Source organism: Strongylocentrotus purpuratus, unplaced genomic scaffold (genome assembly GCF_000002235.5).
Source record: "Strongylocentrotus purpuratus isolate Spur 01 unplaced genomic scaffold, Spur_5.0 spur5_scaffold_13, whole genome shotgun sequence".
Taxonomy (NCBI): Eukaryota; Metazoa; Echinodermata; class Echinoidea; order Camarodonta; family Strongylocentrotidae; genus Strongylocentrotus; species Strongylocentrotus purpuratus.
Window position 1 is genome coordinate 1,015,667 of NW_022145598.1, and position 25,381 is coordinate 1,041,047.

Sequence of the window (25,381 nt, forward strand, 5' to 3'; positions counted from 1 at the left end):
TACAATAACGCAAACCATGTTGTTCCGAATTAAACCGTACTAAAACGTTTGAGAATGTTACATAAGCTTTCAAACCCTGACCTTTGTATTGTAAATATGCATGTGTGTATTCCATAACAATCAGCTCACACATTTTGGATATAATGATAATAAGTGATCCAATTATCACCGAGGTATACATAACAATTAGTGATCCAATTATCACTGAGGTGTAAACTTCTAACTTCAACAAGCATATATTTAAAACTTAGTATAAACAGTAACACCGCAATTATACTTGCTTGATTCTTACTAACTGTTTATTGTTTTTATTATTCATGAGTTCAGTTGAGTTTGTAATCTTGTAGGTATGCTGGCTGTTTAGTCTGCCGCTGACTTCTGCGGAATTGTTCTGAGCTCTGCCCGGAGTTGTCACTACTCGATGTCATGTTTGGTGGTGACTCGGTAGGGGTTGGAGGTGTGTTTTGAGGATTGTCCGTTGCAGAGGGTTCTTGATCCACAGCCAAGTCAGTATTATCATCAAACTGTTCATTTGATTTTCGAAGATGTCGGCGGTTTCTTCGAATCTCTGCTCCGCGCTCAGTTCGGATGGAGTATGACCGAATACCAACTTTCTCGAGAACGATGGCACTTTCCCAGGCCCTGGCATGCTTTTTTGGCTTAACCCTTACAGTATCTCCGACTTTAAGTTCTGGCAGATCTTTGGCACCGCGATTGTAGTAATGTGCCTGCTTTTCGCGATTCTTTTCTTTTCGTTGATTAGTGTCTGTTTGTAGCTTCGGTTTAAGTAGAACGCTAGCTATCGGCAGATTGTTTCGAAGTCTGCGACCGAATAGACGTTGAGCAGGTGAACTGTTCAAGCCAACAGTTGGTGTGTTTCTCCACACAAGAAGGCTCATGTAGAAGTCCTCCTCTCCTTTCTTAGTCTTTTTCAGAAGCTGCTTTGCGATTTTCACCGCATTTTCCGCTTTTCCGTTACTTTGCGGATATTCTGGCGAACTTGTAGTATGCTCGAAACCGTATACACTCGCGAATTGATTAAAATCATGCGAATTGAACGGGGGTCCATTGTCGGATTGGAACGTTTCCGGGATGCCGTGATTCGCGAAATGTCTCTTCAATCGAGTGATCACAGCTGGCGCATCCTTTTTCCCGGTCAAGTTGTCTATCTCCCAGTAATCGGAAAAATAGTCCACTGTGCAAAGATAGTCACGGCCATCTAGCGAGAAAATGTCACATCCGATTTTCTGCCAAGGACGCGTTGGTAGTTCATGGTGTATGAGAGTTTCCTTCCTTTGTGATGAAGCATATATGTTGCATGCTTCACACCGCGACAAGTAGTCCTTCATGTCGGATGTCATATTCGGCCAATAGACACACTCCCTTGCTCTTTGTAGTGTGCTCTCGAGGCCTGTGTGACTAGCGTGTAGTTTTTTGCGAATTTCGACTCTCATGTCCGCGGGGATGACACATCTCAGTCCTTTGAACACGATACCGTTATCGCTTGTTAGTTCGTGACGAATGCTAAAGAACGGTCTTGCCTCCGGCGTACAAGTCTGGCTAGTGCTCGGCCATCCTGACGCAATATACTCCATCACTGCGTTCAGGGCTGTATCGCGCGCGGTAGATTCGCGGATCTCTTGTTGCGAATTCTGAGATACTGGAATAGCATCAATAAGGTGAATATGCTCGACCTCTTCTTCAATGCCTGATCTGTCACCGTTCTCCAGGAACGCTCGCGATAGTGTATCAGCAAGGTACATCTCTGTACCTGGTATGTACTTGATTTCAACATCATACTGACTCAGTCTTATCATTAGTCTCTGAAGGCGTTTAGGAGCTGTTGCAAGAGGTTTGCTCAAAATGTCGACAAGAGGCTTGTGATCCGTCAACAAAGTCACCTTCCGACCATAAACGTAGTCATGATGTCGCTCTAGTCCGAATACTTGTGCTAACAATTCTTTCTCAATTTGCGAGTAACGGGTTTCCGCTGGTGTGAGAGCTCGACTCGCATAGGACACCGGTTGTCCATCTTGTAGTAATGCATACCCGAGTCCGTATTGGGATGCATCACCTTGCCCCTCGGTGGGACACTTCTCATCGAAATATCGCAAAACCGGGGCGCGGCTGACCAGATCTTTGATTTCTTGGAACGTTACTTCTTGTTCCTGTCCCCACAGGAATTCTGCACCTTTGTGTGTAAGGCGTCTGAGTGGTTCGCTAATGTCCGATAGTCGCGGCAGGAACTTCCCGAGGTACTTCACCATTCCTACAAATCGTTGTATCGCTTCAACTGAATCTGGACGCGGCATATTCTTTATAGCTTCCACTTTCTTAGGATCAATTTTCAGTCCATCCTTACTCAGAACGTGTCCCATGAACTTGATCTGTTCAGACTTGTAGTCAAACTTCTCCTCGTTAAGGCGGATTCCTCGCTCAGAACATCTGTCGAGAAATGCTTTCAAGTTCTCATCGTGGTTGTCGTTCGCTTCAGCCATGTCGGCTCCATGTCCTGTTATGATGATGTCATCTGCGATCTTGAACACACCTTCCAACCCTTCCAAGTTACAGTCCAATTGTTGTTGGAATATCTCCGGCGCTGGGGAGATTCCAAAGGGCATCCTATTCCACTTGTATCTGCCCCACGGGGTCTGGAACGTTGTCAAACGAGTTGATTCATCATCAAGTTCTATTTGCAAAAAGCCTTCTTTACAGTCTGCTTTAGTGAAGACTTGAGCTTTGGACATGTGTGGTAGTACATCTTCAATCACAGGGAGAGGGTAATGTCCCCTTTTCAAGGCCTTATTTAAGTATAAGGGATCTATACATACTCTGATATTCCCATTAGGCTTCTGCACTGTTACCAAACCCGAGACCCATTCTGTTGGTTCTACAACCTTCTCGATGTATCCTAACCCCTCTAGTCTGGTCAATTCTGATTTCAACTTTTCTTTGACTGCCAAAGGCACACGCCTTGGAGGCATTACAACAGGCTCTACAGCCGGATCCACCTGAAGATGTACCTTCCCAGGCATCTTCCCACGTCCCTTGAAGACTTTAGGGTACGCATTTATCACATCTACTTTGCTTAAAGCTTTGCCTACAATTGTGCAACCATCTGACACTGATCCCACCACAAAGTTTTTGTGTTGTACTTTTAGGATTTTCATTATCTGGGACATCCTAGCACCTATCAAGGGCGTGCAATCCTCATGAACGACCACAAACTTTACGTCATACTTTCTATGGTTCTTTGGGTTCTTCAGAACAATGTTACATACACCTATCCCATCTACTGTGGCCTTATTACCATACAATGAGAGTCTTCGTGTACCATAGTTAATCTCAACATTGTCAGGGACATGTCTCTTTGGTATAACATTGCACGTGGCCCCGCTATCCACCTGCATTGAAATTTTGTTTCCTCGTATTAGAAATGCAGCCATCACTTTGTCTTTGTAGGTACTATTATCACCAATTGCATTTAGGGCCAACACCTCTTCACCATCATCTTGGACTAGTCTGATTTTGTTTCTGAACTGTGTCTCTTTCATACAGACCTTGGCAAAGTGATTCATATTGCCACATTTATTACACTTTTTTCCATAAGCTGGGCATTTTCGGACTTCATGAGAACCACCACAGTATTTACAGTTTTTAATGACCTTAGGCTCTTTATCTCTATAAGTGCTTTCTTTGTTTCTCAGAAATGAAACACTTTCATCACTCTTGGTCATGTCCTTCATGTGTTGCTTTGTTGCGTAGAACGCGTGGCCAATTTTGGTGCCTGCCTCGAGTGTGAGGTTACTTTCTTGGAGTAGCCTTTTTTGGAGAGTGTTGTCGGCAACTCCACACACCAGCCTATCTCTGATCAGGCTGTCTCTCAATTGCCCAAAATCACATGACTTGGCCAACGCGCGTAGTCTAACAACAAAAGCATCAAATGAATCTGACCCTTGAGTACAGTTGTTGAATTTAAATCTCTCATAGATAACATTGGTAGCCCCTGTACAATGCCTGCCCCAAAGATCTAAGACTACTGACATCTTCTGTCTGTCAGAATCCGACTCATATGGAAGGTTATTATGAATATCTAAGGCATCTGACCCAATGGCCATTACAAATGTGGCCACTCGTATTTTCTCATCTCTCTCTGTAAGACCAGTCACCAATTCATAACTATCCCATAATTGGCTGAATTTCGACCAATTGGACTTGAGGTCTCCTTCTACGGACAGCCTCGGCAGTGGAATACCCTGTGCCATAATCCAACACTATATGCTACACTTGGGACTACAATGTACAACTGACTACCAGTGCACCCGTACCACGAATTTATGCATACATATTCACAACAAATTTATGCATTCATCTTCATCAAAATGTTGCTTCCTACTACATCAAACAACAGATATCATATTATCAACCACTTCTGTCACCATGTAAATATCATATCCTTAATACAGGAGTTACATACTAGTTATAGTTAGGAGGCATAAAATGACAATAGTTACAACATGGTTATGTGCTATAAGAGAGGGCTATCAAAGCTCTTCATTTACTAGATGTATTTTCACTGTTACAAGTCTACCACAAGGTGGCGCTATTTCACTGTTGACTTCAAGATACATTGACTCATATCATTACAGTGTCCACAACACAATGCCTTGCATTGCCAATGCAGAAATATTTGGAATTTTTCTTCTCATTGGAGGTCTATGGAGCTAATTCTTGTTCCTCATGTTTGGTGAAGAAATGATGAGGTATTCGGTCTTGTCATCATTGGGTTCCATGTCCCTTGTATGTAATAAGTTCCTCCCCACTTGAATCCAAGGAAATGTGACACAAATGGCATATTATTTTGAAGACAGGAGCAACGGCCTTGTGTACACTAGCTGTGTCTTCTTGTAAGAACAGTGAGAAAGCTCTAATACACTGGCAGGTGCTGGCGGCGGTGTCATCCAATCAATGACGTATGCATCATCCTCAACCTTCCATCCATGGCTCACTGGAGATGGTGTTTCTGGTTTACCTTCAAGACAAAGCTTGTGGACAGCAGCTTGGTAGTTTGCCCTCTAATACACTTGGCAGGTGCTGGCGACAGTGTCATCCAATCAATGACCTACGCATCATCCTCAACCTTCCACCGATGGCTCTCTGGTTTAGCTTCAAGTCAAAGCTTGTGGAGAGCAGCTTGGTAGTTTGCCCTCTGTGTGTGCTTATGGAGAGCAGCTTGGTAGTTTGCCCTCTGTGTGTGCTTATGGAGAGCAGCTTGGTAGTTTGCCCTCTGTGTGTGCTTGTGGAGAGCAGCTTGGTAGTTTGCCCTCTGTGTGTGCTTGTGGAGAGCAGCTTGGTAGTTTGCCCTCTGTGTGTGCTTGTGGAGAGCAGCTTGGTAGTTTGCCCTCTGTGTGTGCTTGTGGAGAGCGGCTTGGTAGTTTGCCCTCTGTGTGTGCTTGTGGAGAGCAGCTTGGTAGTTTGCCCTCTGTGTGTGCTTATGGAGAGCAGCTTGGTAGTTTGCCCTCTGTGTGTGCTTGTGGAGAGCAGCTTGGTAGTTTGCCCTCTGTGTGTGCTTGTGGAGAGCAGCTTGGTAGTTTGCCCTCTGTGTGTGCTTGTGGAGAGCAGCTTGGTAGTTTGCCCTCTGTGTGTGCTTGTGGAGAGCAGCTTGGTAGTTTGCCCTCTGTGTGTGCTTGTGGAGAGCAGCTTGGTAGTTTGCCCTCTGTGTGTGCTTGTGGAGACTGTCCTTGTTTTGGGGTAGGCTCTTCTCTCCACAAGTCCCGCTCTTAAACAATTTACATCTTGCATCATTTACATCTTTGCACCCCTTCTGTCCATAAAGCTCACAAGTGTATGCCTAGCTCGATGCCTTCATACAGGATTAGAGGCACTGAAAACGACGTTCCCAGATTCTGAAATGTTGTACAGTGCTCTTTGCTAGACATCATCAATCTCAGAGCTCTTAACTTCCCAATGCCATACATGGCACTCACTGTGTCACATCCTGTGAAACAGTGAAATCCGATAAGGGCTCTGCACACATCTTGGCCGAAATGGTTGAAGACATTACCAATGGCGATGGTTTGGGCCTCTTTGCCTGGGTCTGTCTGGAAATACATATTTGCGTGGATATCTTTTGAGAAAGCCAGACAGAGGATGAACACATCAGTGGCGGGACTGTTGATTCATTTATTTTTCATTTATTTTTCCTCTTTCAATCGTTCATATTTACAATGATGGTACATTTTAACATATTCACATATTTATATACTTATAGATCAATTTGCACAATACAATACATCAAAAAAATAAACATGAAATTGAAAGGGAAGGAGGGCCGACTAAAAAGCAGAGTTTGTAGGGTGATTATATCAACACTACTACTGGCAGCATGTAGGCTGTGAAGGAGGAAGAAAGAATATTAAAAGTCTTACGTGGTGCTGGTCCCTTACAACATAAAACAGAATTTTACCCTTATCTATTTAAACACTTAAACACCTAACAACTAACACCTATTGGTAAGATATACAACTAGAAATAGTTTTTACAATTGTTTCTGCAATCAGTGAACTTGATGGAGTCCATGTTGCCCAGTATCTGCAGCATCACTGAGTCCACTTGCTGCATAAACCTGGCTTCCTAAACTCCACCCCAGTTGGTAACCCTTCCACTTCAAAGTCCATATGCTTATAGGATACTGTCTGGCGGCTTGTTCCTAGCATACTTTGCCCTATTGTGGATAAAATATTAAATCCATTCACATATTGGACAATGTTTAGTCTTTAATCTGTATCTCATTACAGTTTTATGTATGACCGAAACCCCATGTTTTCAAGGGGTCCAGACTTTTGTGACATTTCATATCGATCGTAGGTGAACCATAGACCTACCGGTGTATATATATGCTATAAAGTAAAAGGTTGAAATGGGTGCATAAACCATGTAAACGGAAAACAGTGCTACTTGGAGTAGAGTCCGAAATGTAATATCAACAGATACTTAAGTATGAAACCACAACAGCCTCCACAAATAGCACCATTATTATTCATGCAATCCAATGAACATATATTCGTGATCCAAAAGTAAAAAATCCAATCAAAATATAAAAATCTAGGTAAAAACAAGAATCATAGTAGGAGAGAAGTAATAAACGATGCTTGCTGCTAGACAGTATATCCCTCAATTGCTAGAATATTTGCACAAGATGCATTCCAAACAAGGTACTGCTCCTTGTACTTTGTGTCCCTTTTCATCTTCCTCTGTAGATGCTTGAGTCTGACTTCGGCAAGACGTCTGTTGTTCGGCATTTCTGGCCTTTTCTTGAAAGGCAGTGGCATTATCAGGTGACCGTCTTCATTCTGTGCGATGGTAGCTTCCAAGTGCTTGACGAACTCTATGTCTTCTTGTGAGTAGGCTATGTCCTTACTGGACCTCTCAGAGAAATCTGCCTCTAGGGCCTTAAGCACATCCCTTGGTGCAATCCCTGGCAACTCCTGTGTAGCCACTCTGCCACATCGACTGGAATCGATGTTACCTTCTTGTGTGTTTGCTGCACCGATGACACTCCATCCCAAGTCTGTTCGGATAGCGTAAGGCTCAGCATTGATGCCTGTGACAACCTGTCTAGGAACTAAGGATTTAGGTCAATTCTATCCTATCAACAATCCAACTTCACATCCTTGGAGAGCAGACGTATCCCGAGCGATATCTTGAAGATGTGGCCACTTGTCGGCAGTTTTCCTAGTTGGAATATGCTCGCGGTCTGCTGGAATAAACTCTTGAGTATAGCATTTTGAGATCTTCACCTTAGTGTGAGATGTCATGTCTCTTGGACACTGCATCGCACTGGATGGTGGATGAGGAGGTCATGGTCAATAATTGCAGTCTCAAGGGCTGTCGCTAAACGCCTAAGCTCTGAGCTGCCTCTTCTAGGACGAATGAGGCCTCACTCTGGGTGTCTAACAGACGTATTAGGGAAATATCCCCCGAAAAGGAATAGCCCTACTCTATGCACTACTTCGCCCCCAAGCCCTAGCCCCCTCCTGGCCACTGCAGGCAGGTGTGCTACACACAAGGGTCGATCACACAAAATCACTATCACCTCACTGACTTAAAACAATATAACGATTTTAAATAACGATTTTAACTAAAATGCAAAACAAATGGTGCCTCAAATGACACCACCAAGGATCACTTACCCCTTTTTTATGACATCATTCAATAACAATACAGAACAATACAGACATTGCAGAATATGACGTCAGCTTCGTGTTGCATTCAGAATCCACCGAAATGCAACTTGAGCAACAATAATAATAACGATACATGAAACCATTACAGACTTAACACTAGTATACCTACTAGTTCCACATAAATTACAAAACACACTAAGGATGCTCTTGGTCTATTAAAATGGTAATAAACATTTCCAATCCTTTGATTAAACTTTCACTGCAGTACTTTAAAAAATAAGATAGACAAAAACTGTTCTAAAACTCACTCATCGTCGGGAAGGTTTCTTCTGTGTTGAGTGCAAATGCGGGTAGGGTGCGTTGTTTTTCTTTTGCATCTTCTGCCTTTTAGTGACATACATGTGTATCGCACTGCCGGCTCCCTGGCTAGACGTGGCATAATTATCTGGAGAAGAGAATGAAGAAACATTAACAACAAATAACTACATAAATAAGGTATAGACCTCAAATATGGTTCATGGTCAGTAGACTTGGATTTTTTTTTCACAACTTAATATGAGAATTAATAAATCAATTGTTATTATTTGTTCATAGTCCATTTATTCCATTTAAGTTATCAATCTTGATAGGAATTATAGTAAATAATTCTTCTGATTTTTCTTGGCCAATATTCACCTCAAAATGCTGATTATATTCAGAGGATTTCATTTTTTTTGAGGGGGGGGGGGTCCTGCTAATGGGCCACCCTGCCTATAAATAATGTCCCAACCTCAATTTTTCATCATATCGAATCGCGTAATGCAGGCGAGACCGCCGAGAGCGTTTCCCTTGTTTATAAATGATATCTCAAATGTTATACAGTTTAGTACCATTCCACTGTAATACTGATTTTATTAACACAGTGTCCTGCTCGTCTACACCAGATGTATGCCGTCGCCGGAGATACCTGGCTTGGTCATAGACTTTTCTCCAAGATTGGTTGATTTGTTTAGAATGCGCTTGCATGGATTGCACTCTATCTTTAGATGAGCTGAGTTGGTTTCTGCTCTGTTCAAGATCTTCTCTCAACTCTTTGACGATGCATTATCATCCATCAGCTTTGTTATGCTTTCATCTCTCCTTTTGATCCTTTTGTTAACATTCCTGGCGTTTACTTTCTGAAGTTTTCATGGACATGCTACAATTTTTTTCTCCTATTCAAGCAGTTCTTTTTCTTTTTCTTCATACTTTTTCTTGTAGGTGTTCAGTTCCTGACAAGTTGGATCAAACTATTCAGTGATTCTCTTCATCTCGTTGCACAGAGATATAAAACTATCCTGTAGGGTACCTGAATCAACAAAATCTTTCTCTCTTGCTTTACGCATGTCACCCTCCTCTAGAAACTCCAGGTGATGCTTTTAGTCTTCTATCGTTCCTTCCATTCCTGCCATTTTATGTTTGACTCCTTTGTTCTCTGTCTTGATTTCAGCGATTTGAGCTCTCATATTCCTCTTCCTAGGTGTGTCTGGTGTCTCCAATTGCTTGCTTCTCAAAACTAAGAATTCCTCGACTAGTAGACTGGACAACTTTTGTACCTGTAAAATACCTTTATCATTTTTTGGGGTTATGTTTGTGCTGTTTTAGTACCTCTTGAACATAATTACCAAAGATTCACTCGGACAGGTCTGAGAACAAATATCACAACACATGTAGAGAGGGTTCACTGCCGTAATAGGGTCCGAAGAGCTAGAGAAAGTGCTCTGACAAAAGCTTTCAACGACACTCAGTTCTGTTTAAACAAAATGCCTTCATTTCTTTTGTTACATGCCTCCTAGGTGTATCATGGCCATTCACATACGTGATAGCATGTCCATCTCCTTGGTCCCTAGATGCCCTTCCAATTTCTTGAGTATACGCCTCTAAATCAGAAGGGCATCCCCTGTGTATCACCTGACGTACTGCTGGGTTATCTATTCCCATTCCAAGGGATACAGAAGCTAGGATCATTGGTCCATTATTTCAATCTTGGAGAGATGAAGTGATCCTCTTCTTAGCTGATTCTGGTGCCTCAGAGTGATACTTTCCTATGCAGTTTTTGCACATTACATAATGTGCTGACGAGCACTGCTCATTTAGTAATGACACAATATTGTCACATGTTGTGTGGAGTTTTGTGAGAGATGAGAAATAAATTATCAAGAATGTCTTTCCTGCAGTCCAAAGTATTTTTTTTAGCTCCTCATTGGGGCAGTTTTTGCATTCATGGATTCTTTGACTTCCTCGCTAGAAGCTCATCCCCTTCGATGTCTCTCGTAGAACCTTCTCTCGCCATTCTTCAAGTAACTGCACAAACTTTTTGTTTACCACGCGACGATTAGTCATGGTATTTTGTTACCTTGAGGAGAAGTTCCTTTACAAGTTTTTGAGTTTCTTTGGCATCCAGAACTTCCAGAACAAGCAGTTCAGTCATCGCTTCTACAGCTTCATGTTAAAGAGCATTGCCAGTTTCAGTCAAAACTTCACCTTATCCTAATCCACATGTGCCGATCTCAGTAGATGCCAACATGGTAGCATAAGGTGTCTTAATTTTTTAGTCGTGCCATCAATAGTGCGACTGGAACTTTGCTGGTTATTATGGCCCCCCTCGCAATACGCTTGGAGAGCAATGCTTGCTCAAATTCCACTTAAATGATGCACATTGGTATCGGGAGTCTACCCTAGTCTAAACCCGCTACTCGTTCTAATACTAAAGGAATGATGTCCGACACATGTTTAGAGCTGACACCTCTAGAAATAAGTTTGTAACATACGACTCGTATATCACTGTTGTACATCCTATCTTCAAAGGATACAATCTCCTTGTTGCCCATGATTTAATCTAGATCACTATGAAGGGTGTCACTTTATTCTAGTTCTTGCAATTGTTGTTTCAGTTCTTTGTTCCCCATATCAAACTCATCAGTTTTAGTACATTTGTCTACATTGTACATCACAGATTCTGTTCTATATTTCATAATTGATATCATTGAAGCCAACTTCAAAGAGGTCATCTGGTAAGGCAATGGGACGTATTCATCATCTTTAGTCTTGCATACAATATTTCTGTTCTTCATCGAAACACGTTTCACAGATGAAGACTTCTTTGCTGCCCTCAGAACTGCATATCTTATCAGAGTGAGGTCCCTTAAATCCATCTTTGCTTTTAAGTGTGAAGGGGGCATCATACAAACAATCTCGCTGCCTCCTGTTGCTCAGACGAACAAAAGTCTGACAAACTCGGCGGATTTCTTTCCAAGGCAATGGCAAGATGAAATATTGATTCCTTTCAGGTCTACCTCTGCCTGTATCGCCACTTCGCAAACTTCTCCTCAAATTCTTCCTCTGACCCCTCTTCCCCGGACCCCTCTTCCCCGATTCCATTTATCCTCGGGTTATCTCTACTGCTTTATTGTTCCAGGTGGTCAGTCTTGTACTGTCTTGTACAGCAATGTTTCTATAGCGGAAGGCTACCGCTTAAATATCTCGCTAATGGTTGTAAGCATCCGTTATGTTAGGTTAATGACTTAAATACCTTGCTAATGATTGTAAGCGTCCGTTATGTTAGGCTAATGACCTCTGATGTGTCCATTGCTCTGGTAATTTGACCGAGCAAACACACTTCCATAACATCCATCATTCTACATAGGCTTTGTTCCAGTTTTGCCATATGTTTTGTTCTTGTACGAGTCTTGTACCCTTCCTCTTCCTTTTTGTTGTGGCACTTTTAATTGCTGCATTGACTGCCGTGACTCCTTGGAAGTTACAAGAGCCGATTTATTGAGGTAATATTCTATTGAGGTAACATGTCCTCCTCCATTCCCTGTCACTTCCACAGCATCCATCATTCTACATAGGCTTTGTTCCATTTTTGTGAGCTGTTCCTACTCCTCGTACTGCCTCTGTACCATGGCCTTACAGCTCCGTCTGTACTCTGCCAGTTTCATCTTTGAGACTTCTCCAGCCCTTCTGCAGTTGAACATGATAAGCTGACAAACCAGAATTTGTTCAAATTGTCCCAATCTTCTTTATTAATCACTTCCTTTGGCTTCTAGGTAGTTTGTCATTTTCACGACATCCTAATTTGTAGGCAGAACCATGAGATTGTTCTTCTTCTGTTTCATAGCCTTCCCATGTCGGTCTTCATCTATCTAAAGAGCTATATTAACTTTTTTAATGACTCTGTTTTGAATACAATGCCAGCTGGGATGTTGTTTCCGAGGGTTTCAGCTCCTGCATTTAAAGAGTAACTAAAAGGTACGGTCTAGACTGGCTTCTGTCGCTTCACCAACATCCATATGTTCCCGGTTTGAACGCAAATCTATTTTCTTTTTTTACAGGAGAGTTACCTGGATCTCTTTGGTTTCTCTTTATAGAAGACAATGTGCATTGAGGTGCTCATAGCCTCAGCCCTCGGGTATTTATTTATTCATGTCTTCTTAATAAAAGCAGGGTGGTCCCATTCAAGCCGCAAGGCCTGCTTTCCAAGCACTATGAACATTACTGATAAAGAAAGCGGACAAAATATACAGTTCCTCAGGTAGACAAAGGAACATCCCTTCATTGCTATTATGTAAAATTGTGTAGAACAGGTGTCACATGCATATTCACCTTTTTACATAATAGCAGTGAAGGGATGTTCCTTTGTCTACCTGAGGAACTGTATATTTTGTCCGCTTTCTTTGTCAGTCATATTCATAGTGAAGGGAGCCCTGCTGTAACAAACAAATTACATTTCAAATATCTTACAATACACATACAAATACACAAAATATACAAGAAAAACATAATATAAACAAACTATAAAACAGTTCATACAAATAGGAAATTAGATAAAAATGGAAGAGGAGAGAGAGTAAACCAAAGAGAGAGAGAGAGAGGGTGGTAGGAATACTTCATGTACCAGTAAGCAAACGCAAAATAGAAGAAGTCAATTAACCGAATGTGGATAGGTAGGCTGCTATTGGCTCTTGTTTTCCCTATATCAGCCTCAGCAGTTGCGATAAGTGCCACTCCTGCTCGGTTCTTCCTTTCTAATTTTTAACAGTTGTTACATTTTTCATGAATTCCTCTTTTGTTTTTAATCATTCAGATGCATGAATTCGTGATCATATTAATTTGCCTAACCCAAATCATAATTCCACATCACCTTCGAGACAGTATGGGGAAGTAACACCAAAATGCTTTTCATGATATCTTTCCTTTCAGTAGCAAAGTTGTGCACATTCATTTTTGATAAGTGAGGACTGATAATTACAAAATTGAGGTTCAGGGTGAATTTTATATGATTGAAGAATGGTCTCTTACACTTGTAGTATTTAAAGAGGGACTATTAAACTGAAACACTAACCTTTACATTATTAACTTGCAACCAAATATTAGCAATATATATATATATATATATATTGTAACTGCATTTGAGGCCGTAAAATACACAATAGACAAAGGTCTCTACGGGGGCATTGTTGAACATTTATTCTTGTCTTCCGTTCATTTCACTCCTGTATCGGTGGGTTGACGAGTTCGATTCCTAGATTCTATTTTATTTGAATAATACCGTTTACGTGATACACGAATTAAAGTTGTTAATCTATTTCTATAATGTTTATATCTATCTTTATTCTGAGCAGTTGGTTTATGCAATGATATTTTATACAAACGATTGCGAGTTAAAATTGATTTCATTAATCCCCGAGTAATCCATGGCTGTTTTATACTTATATTATCTTTTTTTTTAATAAATGGCATATTCTTATCTATATAAAAAGAGAGTTTATGCAAAAAGTTTTGATATCATAAATTAGCATCTTCAACCGAGAATATCTCGCGCCATTGTTCTTTGGACAAATCAGAAATTAAAGAATCAATAGTTTGTTCTGTTTCTTTCCTCTTTTTAACGAAAATATTTTTCCTAGTTTTCTCACTAATGACATTATAGCATATAACAAAAATGGGTAGATGATCTGATATATCTGAGTACAAAATACCATTTAAATGTTCTGCATGTATGACATTTGAGAATATATTATCAATTAATGTTTCACTTATTGTTACATTATCAATTCTAGTAGGTTTAGAAATATGGGAATAACAAGAATATAATAACATAGTATTACAAAATTTCAATATATTATTGTTTGTTTTATTAACTAAGTCTAAATTATAATCACCCATTAAATATATATGTTTATTTTCCTGCGATATCTTATTCAAAACGGAATCTATTTGATTTATGAAAGTATCTACATCACTAGTTGGTGGTCTATAAATAGTTCCTATTATCATATTTTTATTTTTACTCATACTAGCTTCTATAAATAAACTTTCGGAACCTTCAATTTCTATATCAGCTCGAATTTTGAAAATAAATGTATTATTTATGTACATGGCAACACCTCCTCCTCTACCATTCTTACGGTCTTTACGTATCATTTCATAATTAGAAAGATTAAACATTTCGGGTGAATTTTCATGTAACCACATTTCTGTGATGCCAATGGCCGAAAAGGGAAAATTATTAATAGAGTCCATTAATATTTCAAAAGGAAGAAATTTTTTATTCAAACTTCGAGCATTCATATGAAATAGACTAAATTGATTACTAATGTTATTAGTTGGTCTTAAGGTAGATTGATCATGAATGTTATTAAAATCGAAATCAATCTTCTTATTAAATTCATTTATTGTATAATATTCACTATTGTGTTCAATTAAATTTTGGTCATCTATTAAAACATCAGGATTCATTTGATTTGAGTGACATATTAACATGGAGCGCGCAAGAGTGAAGGAGTGAAGGGTGAGCGTGCAGTGACAAGAAAGTGAGAATATCAAAAAAACATAATTCTATATCCAAAAATAAAAAATACATAATTACAATATTGAGAAAATTATCAACAAGTATCATGACCGCGGTGTCCTCAAGCAAGACTCCCGATTATAACTATTATAAGTAAATCTAAACACACATCAGTGCAAATACAAAAATGACAAGATTGCACATAAACCTTCTATAAAAAAAATCATGTTTGAAAATAACCTGATTACGTCTTACAAAAGATACAAATAATACTTTTATGAATGAAGCGATTTCAAAGTGTTATTACATATTCAAGAGAACACAAAATAAGCAGTCATTATTCATCATGTGTGTGTGTGTTTTTTTTAATTTTTTAATTTATTTATTTTATAAGATCTACACGTTTAAATGGTACACATTTATACTCAATTTAACAAGCAACGGACAGAAAGAAAAAAGAAAGGCGTGCCCAAGAAAGATGTGTACAATACACAGCTATACAACCTAAATGTGGGTCGCTGGGGATTTCAAAACAAATAAAATGAGGGGCTACTTGCGTGTGCTCATTCATACAATAACACTGGAAGCGCCACGTTCGGAAAAAACACATCGCATTGGGCTGACGAACATTGTTTGTGAACAATGGTCGTCACCCCAAAGCACCATGCCCTCCAAACGCCGCGTTGCCCCGAACTTACAACCCTAAACTCAAAATCGAATAAAAGAGCATTATTTTATGAACACAAACAAATAAAGAAGGGTTCAACGTAAAGTCCCACTTTCACATTATCTGCGTATTAGCATACAGGAAAGGCTTGCCCAAGAAAGAATGGTTACACAGCTACTATACAACCTAGATGTGGGTCGCCGGGGATTTCAAATACAAAATTGAATAGGGGGTCACTAGTCTTGTATGTGTTCATTCATAAAATAACATTGAAAGTACGAACTGGACATCGTACAAGTACCGGAATCAGAAAAAGGCCACAATAAACACAATTGTTATCAAAATACATTTGCATAAAGGTACAAGATAAAATTAACAATCACATCAAATTAGTGTCTTAGTATTATCACTGTTATGCATTCGTACAGAAACGTCATAATATTTGATGACTAAAAAAAAAGTGAAAACTGCAAATAACACTGTGCGTGTATTCTTGTCATGCTTATTTGAACAAATAACCATTATCCCTGGATCCTTGAAGGGATTATAGTCATAACAGAGTATATCAGAAGGGATTCTTTCAAACAGAATAATTATTTTTTAATTATGCCTTCGCTATAACATTGAAATATGGAATAACAGTGATTATAATAAAGATGTTTCAACAAAATCATGACATAAGTACAGAAAGCCAACCATGTACTTATTTTGCATTTTTTCATTTCTTATTTTTGATTTATATGAAATCAATATAAAACATAATGAAGCAGACATAAACAATGAATAACACCAATTCAAAACGATACTCTCATCCTACAGACCGGTAGGGATAGTGTCCGTGTAGTATCTCACGAGTGATGATACTAGAAAACAAGTAGATTTAATATTAATGTTCATGGTGTTCATATTCGTGTCCAATTACAAACTTTAGACTTCAGCAATGTTGACTAGGTGGTGTATGAATAATTGCCTATATAATTATATAGACTAGTTCTGTTTCTTGAAATTATGAACTTATACATTTCAGGTAAAAGCAGCCTCGACAAAAGAAAATGTTACGGCCATAATCATGAATTGAATTGTTTGAATGTGGGTCGCAGGGGATTTCAAATACAAAATTGAATAGGGGGTCAAGTCTTGTATGTGTTCATTCATACAATAACATTGAAAGTACGAACTGGACATCGTACAAGTACCGGAATCAGAAAAAGGCCACAATAAACACAATTGTTATCAAAATACATTTGAATAGTTAAAGCCAACATTTGTGTTTTACAAGGATTGCTTTATTAAAGGACACTATTATAATGGATGTTAAGACAATTACAGTCGGTGACTACTATACCATGCCGGTATTCTGGAGAATAACGGTTTAATTTCAAAATTGACTTTGGAATATATCAGCTAGTGAATTACTTCAGACATTAATGTCTACATTGACTTTTGAATGTATTACGTAGTGAACTACTTTCAGACTTTAAATTTGGTGGAGTCCGCATGTTTTTTAAATGAATACCTTTTCCCGTATCATGAAAAAATCTCTTTGAACATCAGAGGGCAAAAAAAAAATGTCAATAAAGAAAATTCCCGAGAGATATCTGATCTGAATGTTGTATATCCGATACAGAAATTTGACTTTTTCTGCACGAGTTAATATCTTTCCTATCAATGCACTCCGAATACAAGAACAAACAAAAAAATTGGTATATACACAATACGTACCCAGTTTATTTATTTCATGCTTTTGTATCCCTCTTTTCGCTCATCTCCTTTTCTATCCTTTGAAAATTAAGGCAGAGAAATCTAAAACCCTGCAAAACATCTTTAATCTTAAGATTACAGACTGTTGTTCGGTTGCGAACTGTCGAGTTAAAGGGATAGTTGAGTTCTGTTGCAGAGGGCGCTACACAACCTTTTTTTTGTTGAGATAATGAAAAACTGAGTGTCAAATTTGAAAGAACATACCATTTCAATGACAAAATCATCTTTGTTTGATCAAAATCGGTTCAGAGACGGCTGAAATATCCATAAATATTACGATTTCTAATATTTGTGTACCACCACAAATATTCGATAAATTGAAAAAGCCGTTGAAAAACGAAATAGCGCCTTTTACGTTGTATTTCAGCCAATGCCGATGTTGGATTTCTTGTTGACTTTGTCGTGTTGGTTATATATTACGCACAATCAGCCGGCCCACGTATTTTTATAATTAATTAATTAATTGATTAACGGTCACTGTATTTTATTGAAAGTGGAGCTGAATTGATATGATCGTATTGGCTACATTTTACACATTTGGGGGAATAAATTACCTTCATAGCAATTTTAGGTCCCAAAAGGGCACTAAAAATGCCATAAATAAGACTAAGAGCAATAAGCATGCCCTTTGAAGGCATTTGCGGTCTGAAAACATAACTCAACTATCGCTTTAAGTCCTTTATAAATGACAGGTCCTTTTAGTCTTTTACATACGTAAGACATTATTTATATTTAGTAAACAGAATGGAGAATTTGAAACTCTCGAAAAACCTTTGCATGGAGATTCAGAACGATTTAAGTTCCCTTCCATTTGATTCAATAATAAGAAAAATTCATTCACGATATTAAACTTCATATGTTTGTATATGAAAGTAGGTCCATAAATATGTGTTGTACCTACGTTTAAAAAAAAAAAAAAAATGTTCAGAATTATTGAAATTCGATTCAGGTTGAAATTAAACTAGTTTGAACTATATTCCACGATAGATTCTACAACAAAGATCGACATTTTTCCCTGGTTACTTAATTATTATACATGTATATGACTTTGGCAATGTTTAGTAGTAGCTGTCTGTCGCGAAGCGACAATGACCGCCTTCATTTTCACTTTACAGCTGTTCTCCATACAGCTCGCTGGCCTGCAGCAGTTGTCCAAGTCTTGGTTTCAATTTGCCTCCGCTTAAGGTTCCTCTTGATCGTGTCCTTGTAGCGAAGCCGTGGACGACCAATCCCTCTTTCGCCAGCGGGTAGTTGCGAGAATAGTACTTGCTTTGGTAACCTCTCAGAGGGCATCCTGATGACATGGCCTGTCCATCGAAGGTTCTTCCTGATGAGCAGGTCCTCCATAGAAGGAAGGTTTGCTCGCTCTAGTACCTCTTTGTTGGTCACCTTGTCCTTCCAACTGATTCTCATGATTGCTCGAAGGTGTCTCATCATGAACGCGTGAAGTTTCTTTACTTGACTTGTGTAGAGAGTCCAGCTTTCCGCACCGTATAAGAGAGTGGATAGGACGATAGTCCTGTAGATTTTGCACTTCACTCTTGTTGAGACATGATGGTTGTTCCATAGCCTGGTTCGCAGTCTTCCAAAGGCACTGCTGGCCTTTGACATTCTTTTCACCAGCTCAGAGTCGATGCGTCCGTCTTTGGATATAGTGCTGCCGAGGTAAGTGAAGTCATCTACCTGGTTTAGGGCTGTCCCATCCACTAGGATCTCCTCCTCCTCTAGGTGGTCTGTACCTGGTTGGAATAGTACTTCAGTCTTTTTGATGTTTATTTGTAGACCGAACTTCTTTGATGCTGATGAAAATACATCTATAACATGTTGCATCTGCTCTGGTGTATGAGAAACAAGAGCACTGTCATCTGCAAAGAGGAGTTCCCTCACGAGAATCTGTGTAGACTTCGTCTTAGCTTTGAAGTGTGCGACATTGAATAGGTCGGCGTCTTGACGTGATTGTATGTAAACGCCTTCCTCAAAGTCCGCAAAGGCCTCCTCCAGCATCGCCGAGAGAAAGATGGAGAACAGCGTAGGGGCCAACACACATCCTTGTTTTACACCGTTACTTACAGGGAAGCTATGGGATGTTTCGCCTGCTTCCTTGACTTTAGCCATCATACCCGTATGTAAGGACTCTACCATTCCGGTGAACTTCTCGGGACATCCATACTTTCGTAGTAGTTCCCAAAGACCTGTCCTACCAACAGTGTCAAAGGCTTTCGTGAAATCGACAAAAACCACATAGAGGGATCGGTTGTGCTCAATGCACTTCTCCTGTAGTTGTCTGAGGCAGAAGATCATATCTACTGTGCTGCGGTTGTTCCTAAATCCGCATTGCGTCTCCGGCAATATATCTGGTGCTATGTGGGTATTCAATCTGTTCAGAAGGATCCTGGCAAAAACTTTCCCTGCTATTGACAATAGCGATATTCCTCTGTAGTTTCCACATTGAGTTCTATCTCCTTTTTTGAAGATGGCGACAATATTAGCATCCTTCCAATCCTGAGGTACGGAGCCTTCTGCCCATGCTTGTTGTATCAGCATTAGTAAACTGCTGGTTAGTGTGGCTCCTCCGTGCTTCCATATCTCGCTTGGTATCCCATCCACTCCGGGTGCCTTGCCATCACCCAAGGAGGCAATTGCCAGGTTTAGCTCTTTTCGTGTTGGAATATCATCGAGTGCAGTAACTACAGGTCGCTGGTTGATCCTATCACGCGCTGCAGGCTCGATATCTCCTGGCTGGTTGAGTAGTGTCTCAAAATGCTGCGACCATCGTTCAAGCACCCTTTTGTTGTCTGAAAAGGTTGTGTTACCGTCCAGGGACTTGAGATGAACTGTACTCCTAGTCTGGGGGCCCCAGACTTCTTTCAGTCCAGTGTAGAAGGACTTCATGTCATTATTGTCTGCGGAGCGCTGCAGGTCCTCTGCCTTTTTCTCCCACCAGGTGGTTTTCATTTTCCGTGTGTACCTCTGCAAGTGTCTGCAGGCTTCCTTGTACGCGGTGGTGGTTGACCTGGTACTTCTAGTCTGTAATACACGTTGGTGTGTTTCATTCCTTTTCTTCATGAGTATCAGAAGCTCGGAGTCTTCTGGGTCAAACCAGTCCTGGTGTTTTCGCTCTGGTTTACCGAGGGTGTTGCTCGCTGTGTCATATACTACTTTGCTGAGTGATGCCCAGGTCTGATCAACTGTCATTCCCTCTTGCACTCCCCAAGTCGCCAGAGCTTTCTCCATATCTTGCTCTAGCTTTAGCCGTTGTGTGTTGACGTGTAGCCGGTCTGTGTTCAGCTTTGCAAGTTTAGTAGCTCCTTGCTTCCTACGCTTTGAACGTAAAGCAAATGCAATCTTTGATCTTAGTAGCTGGTGATCGGTCAAGCAGTTAGCTCCACGCATAGTTCTTGTGCTGTGAACATCCATTCTGTCTCGTTGTCTTGTTATGATGTAATCAATCAGGTGCCAATGCTTAGAGCGAGGGTGCATCCAGGTGGTTTTGTGTTCTTCCCTCTGCTTGAACACGGTGTTTGTCAGTAGGAGTTCGAACTCAGAGCACAGCGCTAGAAGTAGCTCACCATTGGTGTTGCATTTACCGATTCCGTGCCTGCCTAACACCGACTGCCATTTCTCATAGTCTCGTCCTACCCGGGCATTGAAGTCTCCCATCAATATCAGCTTGTCAGTCCGGGGGGTGTCCCGCAACGTTCGTCTAAGCTGATTGTAGAAGTTCTCCTTTGTTTCATCCGGACTCGTCATGGTTGGTGCGTATACACTGATGAGAGTAGCATTTCCCTTCTTCATCAGTGGTACTGTCATTGTCATAATTCTATCATTCACCGCTTTAGGCATTTCTGTGAGCTTCGCTAAGATCTCTTTTCTGATGGCGAATCCCACTCCAGCCTCTCGTCGTACCCCGTCCGGCTTGCCGCTCCAGAAGAATGTGTAGCCCATGTCATCGAGCCTACCTGACTCGGAGAAACGTGTTTCACTCAGAGCAGCAATGTCAATTTTGTACTTCTCCAGCTCCATGGCTACAAGGGCAGTCCTTCTCTCTGGCCTGCCAGTTCCTTCCCGATCGAGGAGTGTCCTGACATTCCACTGTCCAAACGTCATTGTAGTAATTCCGCTGGTGTCATCTTTTTGTTGTTGTTGTTTACTTCCTAGCATACTTGGCACTGTCGACGGAAGTCCTGATCTAACAGCGCGGTCCTTGTTAACCCGGAAGACGACCGAACCGGTATGAAGTTTCATACTGTTGCGCATAGTGAAGGCTGCTTGCAAAGGTGGATAAGTACCGGTAGCTCTTGCAAGTTACTACCGGCACTCTCTCGGGGAACTGGTGGCAGTTTCACACCGGCGAGGACAAACCAGGACGGGTGTGAACCACTAGACCCTGCAGTGACTGGTCGAAGGATGTCGGGAGTTCCGTATCGTCAATCGCCCTCAATGCTGTCACGGTGGCATGGTTTTCTGTTAGGGTTTGCTCCCTTAGCCTTAGTTAGATTCTAAAGAGAACCTGAACCACAGGGCAGTGGTTACAACTAAGCATGGCAAAACCAATTAACAATTATCAAAAGAATGAGGCGGTTACAATTACTCTTATGACAAGAGTACTAATTGAACCAACAAAATATTACCTTACTTTATTGATTATATCTATTCAGTGCTGTGATAAAAACACTGATTATAGTAGAGAAACAAAGATTTTTTTCTCGAAATAAGTGCAAGAATATTAAGGAGATTAAGGGCAGATCGAATAACCTTACGATATCAAACTAATTTAAATTTAAAAAAAAAAAAAATAAATAAATAAAATAAAAAAAAAAATGAATAACTGATTATAATATATTATGAATCAATGGATTTGATCTGCAGTAACCTCTAAGTAAGCTATATGGTAATGCAGCAGAATTAATGATAGTCTATCGTATATATATTGAGGAGGTATCAGCAATTAAGGTAGACTATAAACTATAAAAAAAATATTTAAAAAAAGAAAAGAAAAGAAGATAAAGACGTAGGACATAAAATGAATACTGTTAAACCCTGCCCAATTTCCAATGATTTTTGTAAGCGTGGAATTTGTATTAAGTCATAAGTGAAATGTTGCAGAGTATTTTTATAACATGCGCTAATTTGCAATAACTTACATCAAACTTCAACGCAACACATTATTAACACAACTCCACAGCAACACATTATTAAACAGATTTCACTTTTTTTTAAACGTGAATTACACTTCATCAACATAATACAAAGCACTTGGTTCACTTGGTTATTGGCATTCTTAAATGGCCCCTCAACATCATTAAAACACGATCCATGCATCAATTCAGTTTCTAGAGATAAGGATTACATTTAATCGCAAATAAAAAGGCGGAAAATATGTCATAGCGAGTAGGATAGATTTGTGTTAGGGTACCAATTTCCATACTGAATTTGCACATTAAATATATTTTTTAAATTGTGAATTCACGCTGGTATATACAAGTTTAAAATACAGGTTACCAAGTACTAGTGCAGTCCTACATTGATTCCTCAAACCCGACAAGTTTTAATCAAACCAAAAGTAAATATGTCTAATTAAAATTCAACTCATGTTATATTCGCATTTGTTCGCTATATACTGGAAAATACACTCCACGATTCATCATTATACCTCATTAACGCCAAACCCAGTCCACACCAACACAAAGCGACGGACTTGTTGCCATTAGGGGTAATACAGTTGTTTGATTGGTGGCTTTGGTGTCAATCTCGCTGGTGTGACTGGGTGTGACATTAAATAATGATCGAGCATCAACATATTAATGTCAAACCGTTGCAGAAACTGTATTTGAAACCCCAGTTGTTTTCTTGGACTAGGTGGCTTTTGTCCATCGACAAAATACCTTCCTTAAACCTTTCTGAAATCTTCGATATTGAAAAGAATGTATAAGGGATTGACCCACATATATTCCCGAAAGCAATCAACACAGACAACATGTAGGTCAAGCCTTTGAAATCTAAAGGATACCCGAAACTATAAGCCAAATATAACATCTGGTTCGGTACCCATCAAATAATAAAGAAAACAGACACTGTCACCGTAACTTTTAGAACATTTCTTCGGGCACGGCTTCGGTGGTCGACGCGTCGAGTTTTACGGGTTTGCGAAACGGATTTTTCCGAGTCTCGGTTCTCTCTGGTCCTCTTTTTTCCTCCACCGTTGACTTCAGCTTGATGAATATGGAGGTGTACAAGAATACCATGACTGCGAGCGGCAGGACTAGCTCCAGAAACGCGGCGCCGAAAGCGAAACCAATTCTTGTCGCATTGTTCGGGAACCGGAACAGCATGCATTGATCTTCTTCCACCCTCGTGAACCACATGAGACTTTGCTGACAGGCGAATCCAGACAACCAGGGTAGAGCGACAAGGCATATGAACCTTGCTGACTTGGTTCGACTGTGGTAATGAAGTGGAAATACGATGGCGTAGTAACGCTCCAGTGTCATTAACGTTAGATTGAGCGAACTAGCAACGATCAGTAACCAGAAAGGAAACTTGGAGTGCCAAAATGCACAAATAAACCGGGCAAGTGCTGGGTTATTGGTTGGTAGAGGTGGTAGAGGTGCGACAAAGCTGGCTAGGAGAAGAAGAGACGTCAATAGATCAATCAAAGATTGATTGCCGATCAGGACATTGGTGACATCGTGAAGATCACGAACGACCACGATAACGAGGAGAACGAGTGCATTGCCGAACACGCCCAATAGACCCATCACAATATATATTGCATTTGTAATAGCGATAATCGTTTGATTTCCATATTCAACCTGCCCTCCATTTGTCGTATTCGAGAAGTTGGTTTCCATGTTGTGCAAGACTTATACCGCAATTATGGATGGAAATTATTTTGACGTTTGATGCGGTTCTCAGATACGAAACGAAAAATAAAGTTGTTCGTGTATAAACCTTTAAAGCTACATGATTAACTAACAGCGTGTCCCTAAATGGTGCTTGCAAAGCTAAATGAACCTCTTTCCATTTGGTAAAGAAGTAAACCAATTTGAGGGAATGCCCATCGCTTAGATATTATTTTTAATAAAGAAATGCCCTCCTCACTTTGGTGTACTGAGTGACAAATGCTTGACAAAACGATGGCTTCTCGCTATATAACTTAGAGAGCCTTAACATCATCGATTGGAGAGGGGCAAGAGCAAAAGATTATAGACGTTATATATGGATAATAAAGATAAGCTGTCCGGGTCTTTGAATATAATGCTTCAAAACAAATCGAATAAGCTGTTTATTTCTTTAGTCATGGTCTGTTTCAACTGTTTATCTATTTTCCTTGACAACTCTCGAAAACGAATTTATTATGCATTTCACAGAGGAAAGTTAATGATGAAACATATGGGCGCAGGCCAAGATTTATACCCACTCAAGTGTGAATTTGGCGCATCTTCCCTCATCTTCTTTAACCAGGAAATGGACTTCATTGTAGCCTTAGGACAGGATGGTGACATAAAATTGATAAAAGAACATCATAATCAGTTTCTCTGACCCCGAAAACCCCAATAAATATATAAACTTTTATCATGCTAGCCTATTTCCTTTCATAACTACACTGGACCTGTAACTCAGATGGCGGCCACTTTGGATTTGACCAATATGACCAGTATGGCAGCCCCAAGGAGACCTCAATGAAAGAACATTATAATCAGATTATCTGACCCCCAAAACCCTATCAATATAATTTTATAAACTATTATCATACAAGCGCTTTTCCTTTTGGAACTACGCTTGACCTCAGATGGCGGCCATTTTGGATTTTCCCAATATGGCACCACCCAGAGGGCGCCCTTCTTGGCGTCCGGCAGAAATCGTAAACGTATGGTACAATCTACCTCTGGGCCAAATGTGGTGCTTTTAGAAGAATCTGCACCAAACAACCCCTATTTAGCCCTAACAGCC

General features: G+C 40.2%; 2 protein-coding genes and 1 long non-coding RNA gene across 3 annotated transcripts; all 3 read right to left on the reverse strand.

The window, feature by feature from the left end:
* Positions 1–323: 323 nt before the first annotated feature.
* LOC105436827 (uncharacterized protein K02A2.6) lies at positions 324–3,578 on the reverse strand. Its single transcript, XM_011662828.2, has one exon. It carries the CDS (start codon positions 3,576–3,578, stop codon positions 324–326), a length of 3,255 nt encoding a protein of 1,084 aa, XP_011661130.2.
* A 2,100-nt stretch (positions 3,579–5,678) lies between these two features.
* LOC115922928 lies at positions 5,679–9,218 on the reverse strand. The gene is made up of 3 exons (XR_004063681.1): positions 9,133–9,218; positions 6,036–6,037; positions 5,679–5,763 (listed from the first exon to the last, which is right to left on the reverse strand). It is a non-coding gene; the product is annotated as an uncharacterized LOC115922928 (long non-coding RNA).
* A 14,299-nt stretch (positions 9,219–23,517) lies between these two features.
* LOC115923351 (5-hydroxytryptamine receptor 1A-like) lies at positions 23,518–24,186 on the reverse strand. Its single transcript, XM_030983810.1, has one exon. The coding sequence runs from the start codon at positions 24,184–24,186 to the stop codon at positions 23,518–23,520; it is 669 nt and encodes a 222-aa protein (XP_030839670.1).
* Positions 24,187–25,381: the final 1,195 nt, after the last annotated feature.